This window comes from Eubalaena glacialis, chromosome 8, assembly GCF_028564815.1.
Source record: "Eubalaena glacialis isolate mEubGla1 chromosome 8, mEubGla1.1.hap2.+ XY, whole genome shotgun sequence".
NCBI lineage: Eukaryota > Metazoa > Chordata > Mammalia > Artiodactyla > Balaenidae > Eubalaena > Eubalaena glacialis.
Window position 1 is genome coordinate 54,363,314 of NC_083723.1, and position 14,203 is coordinate 54,377,516.

Sequence of the window (14,203 nt, forward strand, 5' to 3'; positions counted from 1 at the left end):
CCAGTAAGAACTAAACAGGTTAAAAATTGGACCTTTCAAGGATGTATTTCTTCTTTTGGTTGTTACCACGCTCTCTCATTTTCAGATGTGTCACCTAGGACAATGCAAAAATTAATCACACTCCCCCTACTCTGTAGATGTTATTGTTATTTAACTTATTTTGGAATATTTCAGTGCTTTACACTTAAGCTAAGGATATAGGCTACATAGTGTACTTACCATGGGGAACTCCATTATAAAATCATAAGCATTTGCTTCCTTTGCTGCTTTCTCAGTGTCTTCATCAGTCACGCCATCTCGTCCATATCTAATATTGTTATTAATGGTGGTCCCAAACAAAACAGACTCTTGGCTGACCACTCCAAAATGTTCTCGATAATGCTGCACATTTAAAGTTCTGATGTCGTTACCATCCACCATGATCTGTGAATCCAAAGGAATGAATCACGTTGTGATGCCTTTCACTGCACTGGGTTAGAGCCCTTTTTACTGCTCCAGAACATAAGCTGAGAAGCAGGTTATTTCAGGAAACAATGACTGACTATATTTTGATAAAATATTTATAGCATGTATAATGCCAATAGACTTTTTCTGGTAGTTGGGAATTAATAAAACCTAAAAAAAATGACTTAAAATTTGGCCAAACTACCTGAATATCTTTACTCTACGATCCACAAATTAGGTATTATGAGGATATATACTCTAGGAGCCACAAATATTATCATGTAAACACATGTAAAAAACTGCAGTTTTGTTATTTTAAGACTGATGTGACCTTTGCATTTTTTTCCTAGGAAACGTCCTTCCTTCCCTTCAACAGCGCACTCCTTTGCAAAAGGTAAAAGTGCATTCTATTCACTGCTATAAATAATATTAAATGAACATTGTCTTCTCCATAGATAGTGCCATTACCTATTATCCCAACATATTCCAATGACAGAAGCCAAGGTATGATAATTATAACTCTGGTATTTCACACCAACTGGTATTCTGTCTGGGCATGGGTATTCTATGCAACTGCTTTATGTAAGGAATGCTAATCCAGTAATTTATTTATTCAATATTAGCATGGATACATGAGTCTAATATACTCCAAATGAAGACTTAAGAAGTCAAATTTAAGTTTTAGAAGAGTAGATTTTCTTTTAAAAATAACAGTTGAAAAACTGAATAGAAGCATTAAGAATTATGCTTCTGTGACTATCATAGTCTTGTTCTCTATGCTGTTTACAAGGGTGAGAAAGTTAAGTGCAACATATGGATGACAAAAAAATGAGAGAGTATATTTTCTACAGATATTATTCTTTTGGGATGTTTTGAGAAACTGAAATTCTTGATAAGTTCTGCGTACTATAAATTACTATTTTATTTTTCTCTATAGCATTTATTATCTTCTAACATATTACATAATTTACTTATTTTACTTATTGTCTGTCTCTACTTATTAGAATGTAAACTTAATGAGGGAAGAGAGGTTTTTATGCTTTGTTCACCAATGTATTCCCAGCACCTAGAAGAATGTCTGGCACTTTATAGGTGCTCAATAAATATTTGTTGAATGAATGAATATGCAGGAAAGAAAACAATATGGTTTCTCTCCCAGTTCCACTGTTAAAAATTAAAAGTTGACACAGCTGTAAGCTCTCTGTAATAAGTGGAATTTCCAAATCTCGTCGTGTGGACTGCGTGTGATCTTGCTAGGTGCACTTACAAAGCCGTCATCAGGATCATATAACCTCTGCAGAAGTTGGACTGCTGTACTCTTCCCACTGCAGTTGGGGCCAACTAAGGCTACTGTCTCTCCAGACTTAATTCTGAGATTCAGACATTTCAGAATCTATTGGAAAGTATGGGGAAACAATTCCATAAAACTAGGATAAGAATATGATTTACCTATCTTCAGAAATTTAATGTATAATTATCAACAGGAAAAAATTCTTTGGCACTTAAAAACAAATTTAGATCTTATTACGTTTGTTTCATGTATGTGTATAATAACCTACATAATTTTGGAGAAAACGCTAATCATCTCTCTATATAAAGAGGAGATCTAAATTGAGTACTCATAGATTATCAACTAGCCACAGGAAACTTTTTTTCATATTTTCAACCAAAATAATTTATGTGAATTTCATGACTACCAAGTTAGTGAAAGTTATATCTTCTAACTTGCAACAATTGAATGAAATCTTGCCAGATATCCCTGTGAGCTATTTAAGGAAGTTCTTTCTTAGAATATATGTAACATTGTTGCAAAATAGACTCCAAACTAAAACAATTGGCAGACTTCTTAGGGACTCCCACGAATGGGATTTCACCACTAGAAAGCCTCTTTTTCTAGCGGTGGATCTCACAGGGACATTTCAACTTAGGGGGAGTACTTTTACATTTTTCTCAATAACTGGGGGTTGCTACCAGCATTTAGTGTCCCAGGAACCTGCAGTATGAGAGAAACCTCACAAAAAATTACCTTCCCAAAATGAGAACAGTAATCCTGTTGAGAAACTCTCACCTATCTTTGCTTACATTTTCCCCAAACATGGGAATATCCCCTTGGATTCTTTCACTTTGATCTCCTCATTTGTAAAGAAAGAGACTCTGTAAACACACCAAATGTAAAACCTTCAGAGGGCCAAGCAAAGAAAAATTCTCTAAAGGACTTGACAAATCAGGGACCCCCAGTGAGAGTACCTCCTCTCCCACCTGCACTTTTACTCTAGAATTCGCATCTGTTCTTTCTTTGGAAGAATCTGTGTTTTATTTAAAGTGGGTGGACTTTTCGGGGGGTAATTATTTATTTTTCAATTTAACAAAAAAGGCTATGTTTCAAATGTTCATTTAAAAAATACTTGTTTAAAACCCATACAATGTAACGACAAAATCGGTGCTTAAGTCTTCAGGAAGCCAACCCAAATATAGTTGCAAAATGGAATTAAAATGCTCTATTTATGTTAAGAAAAATGATAGAAGACAACACTATTCCAATAATGGTAATTAAGTAACAAAAATTTTAAAAAATAAAGAGCTTTGAAAAAAAGAATTTCAATCAAAGACTTAGAGAAAAATAAGGAAGTAGGAGTAGGTATATATTTTTTTGATGCAAATTATACAGGTGATATTTGGACACTTTAAAAGACATTGAAGGTTGATGGCATCAGTATTTTTACCAATTTCACTTAAAATCATGTCATCCTTTTTCTATAAAGCAGGTGTTTTATTAGGAATTACTCTTTGCAGTCTTTAACAGTAACTACCTTTTTAGGTAAATACACTAATAAGATGAAAGGATGAAGACAATAGAAGAGACACATTTTTACAAGAATTTGTCAAAGGCTGAATGATAGAGGGAGAAGGATGCACTTTATGCTGAGTGTGTGTGTGCCTGTGTAAAAGTGAGAGAGAAAGAAACTGAGGCAAAAATGCTGGTGTAGTAAAAGCCCTAGAAAAAGGGATAATGGAAAGACACAATATGTGCACAATTCCCCCAGGTTTGAAACTTTAGAAAGTTCAAATGAGTGATCTATGCTGAGTGGGAAAATGTCCAGGGACCACCAATAGGTGGCAACATCAATCCAAGACATTTTTGCTGTGCTCCCAAATCCAGAGTGAAGGAATTCCAGGAAGTCAAAAATGCTTTAGTCAGTTCAATATAGAGAAGAGGTTGCAAAATGTAACTAGCTCTTCCAGAGTTACTTGTCCATTACTAAACTATCCTTCCGTCTTTCCTTCCTCTCTCTCTTCCTCCCTCCCTCCCTCCTTCCCTCTCTCTCTCTCTCTCTCTCTCTCTCTCTCTCTCCCCTCAAGTCTCTAAACAAAGTAGCCAAATCTTGGTCAAAGTGATCCTAAACAATCTCATATGAGGAGATCCTAGCCAGTGGAAGGTAGTAGTAGAAAACTGTACATTTCCATAATTAAATTTTACTTACTTTGATAGATGGTCTTGATGGATAACTGAAAGAAACATTTTAAAATTCCACACTTCTTTCTATGCATTCCAATTTATAGCCTGTTGTTGAAAACTTATCTATAGCAGGTTTCTTGGAAAAACAAAGAGGACATTATAAATCTTAGAGAAACTAGGCTGATACTCTCTATATCCTAAAAGTAGTTTAAAGATGGGTTTTCTTTTACAGTGCTCTCCTTTCTGCTTTAGAAGTGCATTGAGTTAGATATGAAGGTTTCAATAAAACACAATCTCCTTGTTGGAGCATTAAAATAATCTGTCTTTCCATAGCCAACTGGGCAACATGGATTTTGCCCATCTTTTTGTTTAAGTGAAATGAAAGCGCCTGTTTTTTGGTTTCCTTCTTGCAGTAATGATAGTTATCGTTCAAGGCAGTTAGGAGTCTTACCTTATCAATAATGTGGAAAATATTAAAGGCGGCTCCTCTGGCTATAGTGAAGGTTTCAAAGCTAGGGGCTGCTGCTCCAATGCAATAACTACTATGGATTACACTAAAAAAAACCTACAGGAACAAAAAATAATATTTATCCTTCACAGTTATATAAGAGGGACAACAGAATGAAGTGTATACTTGGTTGAGACTCAGAGGTATATTAGAGAAATTGGGTAGGAAATAATGGAAGATGCTGCCGAATATAAAGGAAATATTAGTTAATCCAAGTGCAGTTGGCCTTTTCCTAATGTTGAACGACTTCTAATTGTCCCGTAATCTTGTCGTTATTACCTGTTGGGAAGCTGAGCAGAAAAATCTGCTTACTGAGGAGTGCTGAACATACATGAACCTGGGTGGGTAAGGAGGTGAGCTCTACTCCCCTGCATGCTGGTTAACTCCTTAACTTTAAAGAAAAGGATATTATAGATTTCATTGTCTTAGAGATGCTGTACTATTTTTTCCCAAACTTTTCTGAATTCTTATATTAGTGGACACCTGTTCATTTTCAGACAGACACATCTCTGCCAAAAGTCAAATAAGCAAAGAACCCCACAAGCTAAGTGCTATTTTCCCTGTCTTATAGATGAGGAAGCTAAAGCTTAGCAAGTCACACACCTATAGTCACACATAAATTGAGGAGGAAAGATGTGCTAAAAATTCCTCACGCTCAAGTTTCATTTATCAGAAATAAATGAATAGCTTAAAGACTTAAAAATGAAAGTCTCCAGTTCAAAAGATGACTTTAGTTGACAGAAAAGAAATCTACATACAATGGGAAGGCCAAATGAGAACTAAAGTATACAGACGAGATCAATTTAGTTCAGCAAGACAAATGGTTCTTAATCCTGAGCTAATCTGTTTATTATTGAAACTTGGGAGCATAACTAAAAAAATTACAATTTAATGTATAACCATTAAGAGTTTAAAAAACTCTAAATTGTGATGTTGGACAGAGCTGTATATAGTCTGTTTTTAACATTATTATATGCTGAAAGGACAGAGGAAGAGCAGGAGATTCCAATCTACAGAATATTTCCAGAAGAAAACATTTAGCAAGGTGAATGTAGAGCGCTCTCTTATCTCAGCAAGATGGAAAGGAAGCAGTCTCACTAGAGGCTGGTCTTTTTGACTTCTGGATTAAGACAACTCTATCTCCCAGTGGAGAATTCAATTATGATTCTTTTAAAAACATCATGCTTTTAGAAGACACTAAACATGCAGGATGAGTAAATCCTGCCAATGTATAACTATAATTTAAAGCTGTATACAAATCATTTGAAGGAAACAAATATTTGTTTATTAAAAACACTCATCTTCAAACATTCAGTCATTCAAAGAGAAACTTTTAATAAATTCTAGGTAAGAAAAGATTATCTAGGCCAGTTACCTTTGTTCTCAAATAAGACTTACAGCAAGAACAGTTCTGATGGTATAATCAGGTTCTCCACTAAGAATCAAGGAGGTTCCATACCAAAAAGCAAGTCCGTAGGTTCCATTCATAAAGAAGTACACAGCACCAAGAGAGAGTTTCGAAGCTATAGCTTTTTTCATGCCAACATTCTTTGCATCTTTTAGATTCTGTGTATACCTTAAAAAGACAAAACACAATATAATAGCCTTGGGGGAAAATAAAACCAAGCAGATATTATCATAATTAAAGGAACAGACCTTTGAACTTCTTTTTCCTGGGCCCCAAAGGCTATGACTGTTCGGATTGATGACAATACTTCTTCTGCTACAGCCCCAGCTTTGGAATAAGCATTTAATTCCTTACTGGACAATGAGATAACTATCTGTAATAAACAAAGACCACAGTTAACCAAAGAATAACCTGGGATGGACAAATATCATATGATATTGCATATATGTGGAATCTAAAAAAGGGCAACAAATGAACTTATCTACAAAACAGAAATAGAGTTACAGATAAAAAATAAACTTATGGTTACCAAGGGGGAAGGGGAGGGGAGGGATAAATTGGAAGATTGGGAATGACACATACACACTACTATATATAAAATAGATAACTAATGAGGACCTGCTGTATAGCACAGGGAACACTACTCAATACTCTGTAATGGCCTATATGGGAAAAGAAGCTAAAAAAGAGTGGCTATATGTATATGTATAACAGATTCACGTTGCTGTACACCTGAAACTAACACAAAATTGTAAATTATACTCCAGTGAAAAATTAAAGTGTGACTGATTATCAGAAAAAAAAAAAAAAGAATAACCTGGGATAGTAACAAGGCGCAGAGAACTTAATTCAGGTAGAATCTAGAATAACAAAATTTTACTATCGAAAAGGTACTTATCACTTATTCTAACCCCATCAGTTTGCAAATGAGGAAACCAATGGTCACAGACATTGACTTTTTAAAGTCTCACTGCAGTGAACAAGCTTAGCTTAACGTAACCTAGAGTCTAAATCTCTATTTTTCCTTCTAATAGAGCTTCACTGTTTTTTCTCTGTGCTTTTAAAAGCTTAGAAAATGAGTATCTATATTAATACAATTTGGAAAAATTTGATTTGGAGAAGGATATTAGGGACACAGTTCTTCTTACGTGCACCCTGGAAATCAGTGTGCCTGATGTGACTTGATTTGATTTGTTATTATGGAAAAAAACAGGACTTCCAGAGGGTATGAGTCACAGAGTTGTGGCAGGAAGAGGAATATGACTCCTGAAACTAATTCTGCATAATGCAGCCTGCCTAGTAAACACTGTATCGCCACATAGTAAAATGTGAGATTTTAGAGAGAGAGAGAGAGAGAGAGGGAGATAGAGAGAGAGAGGGAGATAGAGAGAGAGAGGAGACTATCATTCTTGGTGATATTAGTCAGGTTTACCAGATTTATCAAAAATTTTAATCAGAATGTGCCTTTTTCTTTATTATACACCCCACTTACTATTCCTTTAATTGGTAAAGGATTTAATTTAGTAATTAGCATAAGAGTTCAATGAAAGGAAGAAAGGAAATTGTCTTCAGAGTTGTGAGTCTGTAACTACGGCTTGCTCATATAACAAATCTATCCATTTTCAAAATACATTCCACATAATTGGAACTAATTTTATGTAAGACATGCACAGGTGTTTGTTAAAGCAGAAGGTAGTATAAACTGAGTAATACTTATTATTTACTGGATTCACTTAATAAAACAGCTATCACTGGAGGGAAAGCTGCACATAGCAAAAAACCTTGTACATAGCCAGTATTCAATATGTATTTGCCCAATTAAATTGAATTAAAGGATGCTAGAAACCATCCAGCCTGGCTTCTTTAGTCATTTAGGTAATTTTGACTTTACTTGCTTCCTACTTGCAATAGCAGACCTTAGTTTCCCCCACTGCTGTTCTTTTAAAACTCATTGTCCACTTCACTTCTTGGGCAGTTAAGGCTCTGATTTTAGTAACATACTGTGGGTAATCTTCCTACTGAGGGGTCCTCATTTCAAATAAGCTGGGGATGAAGATTTTGACAAGGGTTACAAGGTCAACACTAGAAGTCACACTAAATAAAGATCTGTTGTCTATACACCCAAGTCTATTGTGAAGGAATTATTCAAACACAGGATATTTTTATTGCTGAAAATTCTTGTTTGGTTGAATTTGTATGTTGCTAGCAAATAAACTCAGCGAATTTTATGGCTTTGACTTCCATAAAGAGCAACTGGCTTTGAAAAATTTTAAACTCCAAAAAAACTCCAAAACAAAACAAAACTCCATCTCTTAAGAGTACACTGTGCCTCCAGTCTAGGAAATGGGTATACACGTTGGTAGAACTATATTGGCAGAGATATATATATTTTGCCTTGCACAAAGAGCATTGGTTTCAAAACCAGGCTGTAAATAGATTAATATCTTGTAAAGAGATTAAGATTAATACAGTATAACAGTGCTAAAAATATAATTTAAATGTAAATACAAAGTTTGTTTTAAAAAATTGAAACAGATTTACATACTACATAAAAATATACATTAGCAGACATTTTAAATGGTAATTCAGAGCCTTATAAAAATATAAACTTAAAATGGCTGACATAAAATAGTCACATAATAGCTCAGGTGTTTACTGTTTTATGATTTTCTCATTCTGTTCTAGTGAAATGAATTGAAACACATTTATCTGGGAATTTAGACAACACAAGGCTTTCCCAGCATTCAATGTATAAGAGCATAAAGCTTTATCCATGCTATTATTTGAAACTGCATTAGGTTCTAAATGAAGAGGAATGTTTTAAAATGTTAGTAAGGTATTAAAACCAAACCTCATTGTAGCCAAATAACTTGAAGATAGAAAGGTAGTTAATATTCCTTCCTATTTTGGGACACAGAAAAAAAAATAGAAATGCCTTTTTTTTTATACAAACTCAGTAAAATATCTAGTTCACATTCCTGCTTCCAGTTAACACTACATTAGTCATCTTGCCTACCCTAGAAAACATGGCTGCTGAAGCAATTATAAGAGGTGATGTGGACAGAGTCACCAAGGTGAGTTTCCAGCCCTTCACCAAACCAATCGCCAGGCCAACAGAAAAAGTAGACATGTTTTGAAACAACAGAGCAATCTTGTCCCCGATATCATCATTGATTTTGTTGATGTCACTGAAACAAGAAAATAAATGCAGTTAAGTCATTTATACATCATATATGAGAACAAAGTTGATAAACTGCACATCCATCCTCTTACTCAGTCATGCGAGTATTAAGTTCACCGATGTCACAACTGTCAAACCAGCTGATGTCCTGAGACAAAATTGAATGAAAAAACTGTTTTCGAATTCTCGTGGTCTGTCGAGCTGCAGTCATAACCCAAAAGGAAATCTGTATGTAGCCAAAAACCATGGCAGTAACTCCTATTCCAACATAATACAGGATCAACCTGAAAAAAAGATTACTGGAAATTTTAGTGAGACTGAAGCACAACTTTTTTCCCTTGTTACAAAAAAAATGAAATCTGTCATAATATTTGATTAAGAGAATTTGGGCTAAAGCCTATAAGATAACTAAAAATAAACCACCATGAGAAAGACTGAAGTATGCTGATGTAGGAATCTAGGTTACCCTTGTAAGACGTTTAGAGTATGTCTCTCTTATATTATTAGCAAAGATTAGCATTTCAAAACATATTCGCTACTTATAGCTTCTGTCCATATTTTTAATACTTTCATTTGAAAATGTTACATTGATGTAATTATGATAGCTGTATGTAGAAAAGGAGGGTAAAGAAATGATAGTAGTCAAAAGCCTTCTATAAAATTCTTTAAATACATATACTTAAATCCAAAATTCAACTTAAGGAATTTACCTTAAGGAAATATGTACAAAGATTAATCTAAATGATTGTTCATTATAGCATTAATTATAATACATAAAACTGAAAACATTCTAAATAGCTACCAGTAGGAGACCAGATAAGAAATGTAGTCATTTCATACCAAAATCTATGGGATGCAGCAAATGCGATAATAAGGGGTATGAAGGGGAAGTTTATAGCAGGCCTATAAACAAGAAAAATCTCAAATAAACAATCTAGCTTAACACCTAAAGGAACTAGAAAAAGAAAACAAATGAAGCCGAAAGTCAGTAGAAGGAAGGAAATAATAAAAATTAGAGCAGAAATAAATGAAATAGAGACTAAAAAGACAATGGAAAAGATCAATGAAACTAAGAGCTGGTTCTTTGAAAAGATAAACAAAATTGACAGACCTTTAACTAGACTCACTAAGAAAAAAGAGAAGGCTCAGATAAACAAAATCAGAAACAAAAGAGGAGAAATCACGAGATACCACAGAAATACAAAGGATTATAAGAGAATATAATGAACAGCTATTTGCCAACAAATTGGACAACCTAGAAGAAATGGATAAATTCTTAGAATCAGACAACCTTTCAAATAAACAAATGGGACTACACTGAACTAAAAAGTTTTGCACAATAAAGGAAATTATCAACAAAATGAAAAGATGACCTACTGAACGGAGGAAGATATCTGCAAGTCATATATCCAATAAAGGGTTAACGTCCAAAATATATAAAGAATTCATAAAAATCAACAACAAAAAAACAAACAACCTGACTAAAAAATGGGCAGAGGATCTGAGTAGACATTTTTCCAAAGAATGCATACAGATGGCCAAGAGACACATGAAAAGATGTTCAACATCACTAATCATCAGGGAAATGTAAATCAAAACCACAATGAGATATCACCTCACTTCCATCAGAATGGCTATTATACAAAGACAAGAAATAACAAGTGTTGGCGAGGATGTGGAGAAAAGGGAACCCTTGTGCACTGCTGGTGGGAATTTAAATTGGCGAAACCACTATGGAAAACAGTATGGAGATTCCTCAAAAAATTAAGAATAAAACTATCATATGATCCAGCTATTCCAATCTGGGTATTTATCCGAAGAAGTCAAAACCACTAATTTGAAAAGACATACGCACCTCTGCATTCATCACAGCATTATTTACAATAGCCAAGATATGAAAACAATCTAAGTGCCCACCGATGGATGAATGGCTAAAGAAGATGTGATATACACACACACACACACACACACACCCACCCACACACACAGTGGAATACTACTCAGCCATAAAAAAGAAAAAAATCTTTCCATCTGCAGCAACATGGATGGACCTTGAGGATATTATGCTAATGAAATAAGTCAGATGGAGATAGACAAATACTGCATGATTTCACTCATATGTGGAATATTTTTAAAAAGCAAAATAAATGAACAAACAAAGCAAAACAAAAAACTAACACATAGATACCGAGAACAGAGTAGTGATTACCAGAGGGGAAGGGAATGGGAAGAGGGTGAAATGGGTGAAGGGGGTCAACTGTGTGGTGATGAATGGAAACTAAACTTTTGGTGGTGAGTATGCTGTAGTATATACAAAGTTGAATTATAATGTTTCATTATAATTATAATGAAACTTATATAATGTTATAAACCAATGTTACTTCAGTTAAAAAGAAAGAGAAATGTAATCATTTAATAAACCTATACTGGGTGCCCACTAGTATGAAGTTCTAGAAATAAATACAGTCAAGAGCAAGATAAGAAGTCCCTATTCATGAAGAGTTTACATTCCTGTGGGAGGAGACAGACAACACACAAAGAAAAAGAATTTCAGGTTGTTCTATGAGGAAAGTAAACAGGGTGATAGGTCATGGAATAACTGGTGGGTAAAGGTGAGTTGCGAGAGCTAGTGAAGATAAAAAGAGTGATTAAGAACAATTTCTCTGAGGAAATGATATTATGGCTGGGATCCAAAAGGAGAAATGGAGCCAGCCATAAAAAAGCAAGAAGAATAGCATTCCAGGGACAGAGAACAGCAAGTAATAAGGTCATAGGCAGGAAAGAGCTTAGCATGTTCCCAGAAGAAAAGAAGTCCAAAGAGCTATGAAATTATGAGGCTGGAGAATTTGGCATATCATAGGGCTCTTAGCTATGGTGCATTGTACAGGTTTTCTTCCAAGAGAAACAGAAGACCATTTAAGTGTAGAATGTTCTTATCTATTCAACGTTTTAAAATATTACTCTGGGTCCTCTGTGGAGAATGGATGGAGGTTACAACAAAGCAAAACAGACAGTTTAGTTAGGAGGTTATTGCAGTGGTCAAGGTGAGAAGGATGGAGGCTTGGATGTAGATGGTAGAAGCTGATTGCAAAGAAGTAGACAGATTCTAGATATATTTTGGAAATACAACAACAAACAAGAATTGCCAATGTACTGGATGTGAGGAATGCAGGAAGGGAAGAAAGTAAGGATAACTCCTTAGATTTTGTCTTCAGCAACTAAGTGAATGGGGTGCCATTTACAGATGTGGGAGACTGAGATAGGAACAGATTTGCAGGAGATATCAAGTGTTTTGATTTAGACATAAGTCTGACATGCATATTAAACGTCAAAGTGGATATCAAGTAAGAAGTTGAAAATGAGAGTCTGAAGTGCTGGAGAGGGGTATAGGCTGGAGATGGAAATTTGAAAGTCACCAGCTTGTAGGTGGCAATTAAAACAAAGTATTGGCTGAGATCATCCACAGAGACAGAGAATAAAGTATAGATAAAAAAGAGGACAAAGGACTGAGCTCAGGGACTCTCCAAACATGGTAGAGTTTAAGATGAAGGCAAAGAGCCAGTAAAGAAAGCTGAGAAGTGGCCATTGAGGTAGTTGGAAATCCAGGAGAGTAAAGTACCAAGAAAAGCACAGAGGACCATACACTTGAGTCTCATTATTCCCAGATTCTGTGTTGGCAAATGTGCCTGCTCAATGAAATTTATTTGTAATCCAAAAATCAATGTTTGTTGTTTTCATTGTTATTTATGGACATGTGTAGAGTGGCAAAAATTTTGAGTCACCCAACACAGGTACTCCCAGCTCAGGCTGAACAAGGCAACACTCTGCTTTTTTGTTTGTGCCCTCATACTGTAAACAAGTGTCATTTTTGTGATCTAGGTAGTGGCACGTTTTTCTAATTTTTGTGCTTTTTGTTGATGTTTTCACTGTTTAAAACGACTCTCAAGAAGCATGCTGAAGTGCTGTCTAGTGTTCCTAAGTGCAAGGAAGCTGTGATGTGCCCTATGGCACATGAAAATACATGTGTTAGATAAACGTCGTTCAGACATGAGTTATAGTGCTGTTGACCGTGAGTTCAATGATAATCGATTGATGAAAATGTTGTGACTGGAGGTTCACAGAAACCAGGAAGCAATGGTTCCATATTTGCTAATTCAGTGTTCATGATGACTTTAATAGAACATAATTAGTACAATAACGAGAATTGACTGTTTTCTAATAAGAGGGACTGTTCAAGGGCAGCATAGAACACTATAGGTTTAATAGAAATCTTATTGAACTTTTTTTAATGTTGTGGGGAAAATGTTTGCAATATTATAAGAGAAAACTGGGCTAAAAGATCAAATGCAAAGGAGAAAATAAAGACTTGTACACCAAAAACTACAAAATATTGTTGGGAGAAATTAAAGAAGATCTGAATAAATGGATTGGAAGACGCAATGTTGTTAAGATGACAATCTGCCCAAATTAATCTATAGATTCAATTAATCCCTGTCAAAATCCCAGCAGGCTATTTTGCAGAATTTGAAGAGTAATCCCAAAATATATGTAGAAATATATGTGGAAATGAAATGTCTAAAAAGAAGATTGAAGTTGGAGGACTTTCATTTCCTGATTTTTAAAAATTTATTTATTTATTTAAACTCTAAAACTATAGTACTCAAGGCAGTGTGATACCAGCATAAGGACAGACTGTCAATAAATGCAACAAAAATGAGAGAACAGAAGCTAGCGCTTACACTTATGGGCATTTGATTTTTAGCAAAGGTGCCAAGGCAATTCAATGTAGAAAAAATAGTTTTTTCAAGAAACAGTCTTGGGACAAATGAAAAAAAGAAGTGCAAAAAAGAAGTGAGACCCTTACCTCACAACAGTCACAAAAATGAACTCAAAATGGATCATAGACCTAAGTGTCTGAGCTAAAATGTTGAAATTTCTAGAAGAAAATGTAGAAGAGAATCTTCACGATCCTATGCAAAGAATTCTTAAATCCAAAAGGAAAATCCATAAAAGAAAAACCTGATAAACTGTACCTAATCAAAATTTAAAACTTTTCTGTTTCAAAAGGAATCTTTAAGAAAATGAAAAGACTAGCCACACATTAGGAGAAAATATATGCCAATCATATATCTGACAAAGAACTTGTATCTAGAATTTACAAAGAACTTCCAGAATTCAACGTTAAGACGAACAACACAATAAAAT

General features: G+C 34.7%; 1 protein-coding gene across 1 annotated transcript in view; it reads right to left on the minus strand.

Annotated features, from left to right (window-relative positions):
- ABCB5 (ATP binding cassette subfamily B member 5) overlaps positions 1 to 14,203 on the minus strand; it is a 106,048-nt gene that overhangs the window by 82,807 nt on the left and 9,038 nt on the right. The window contains 8 exon segments of the mRNA XM_061197705.1: positions 220 to 423; positions 1,712 to 1,837; positions 3,927 to 4,037; positions 4,353 to 4,466; positions 5,808 to 5,985; positions 6,066 to 6,190; positions 8,834 to 9,005; positions 9,091 to 9,282. Coding sequence (XP_061053688.1) covers positions 220 to 423; positions 1,712 to 1,837; positions 3,927 to 4,037; positions 4,353 to 4,466; positions 5,808 to 5,985; positions 6,066 to 6,190; positions 8,834 to 9,005; positions 9,091 to 9,282 — 1,222 coding nt within the window.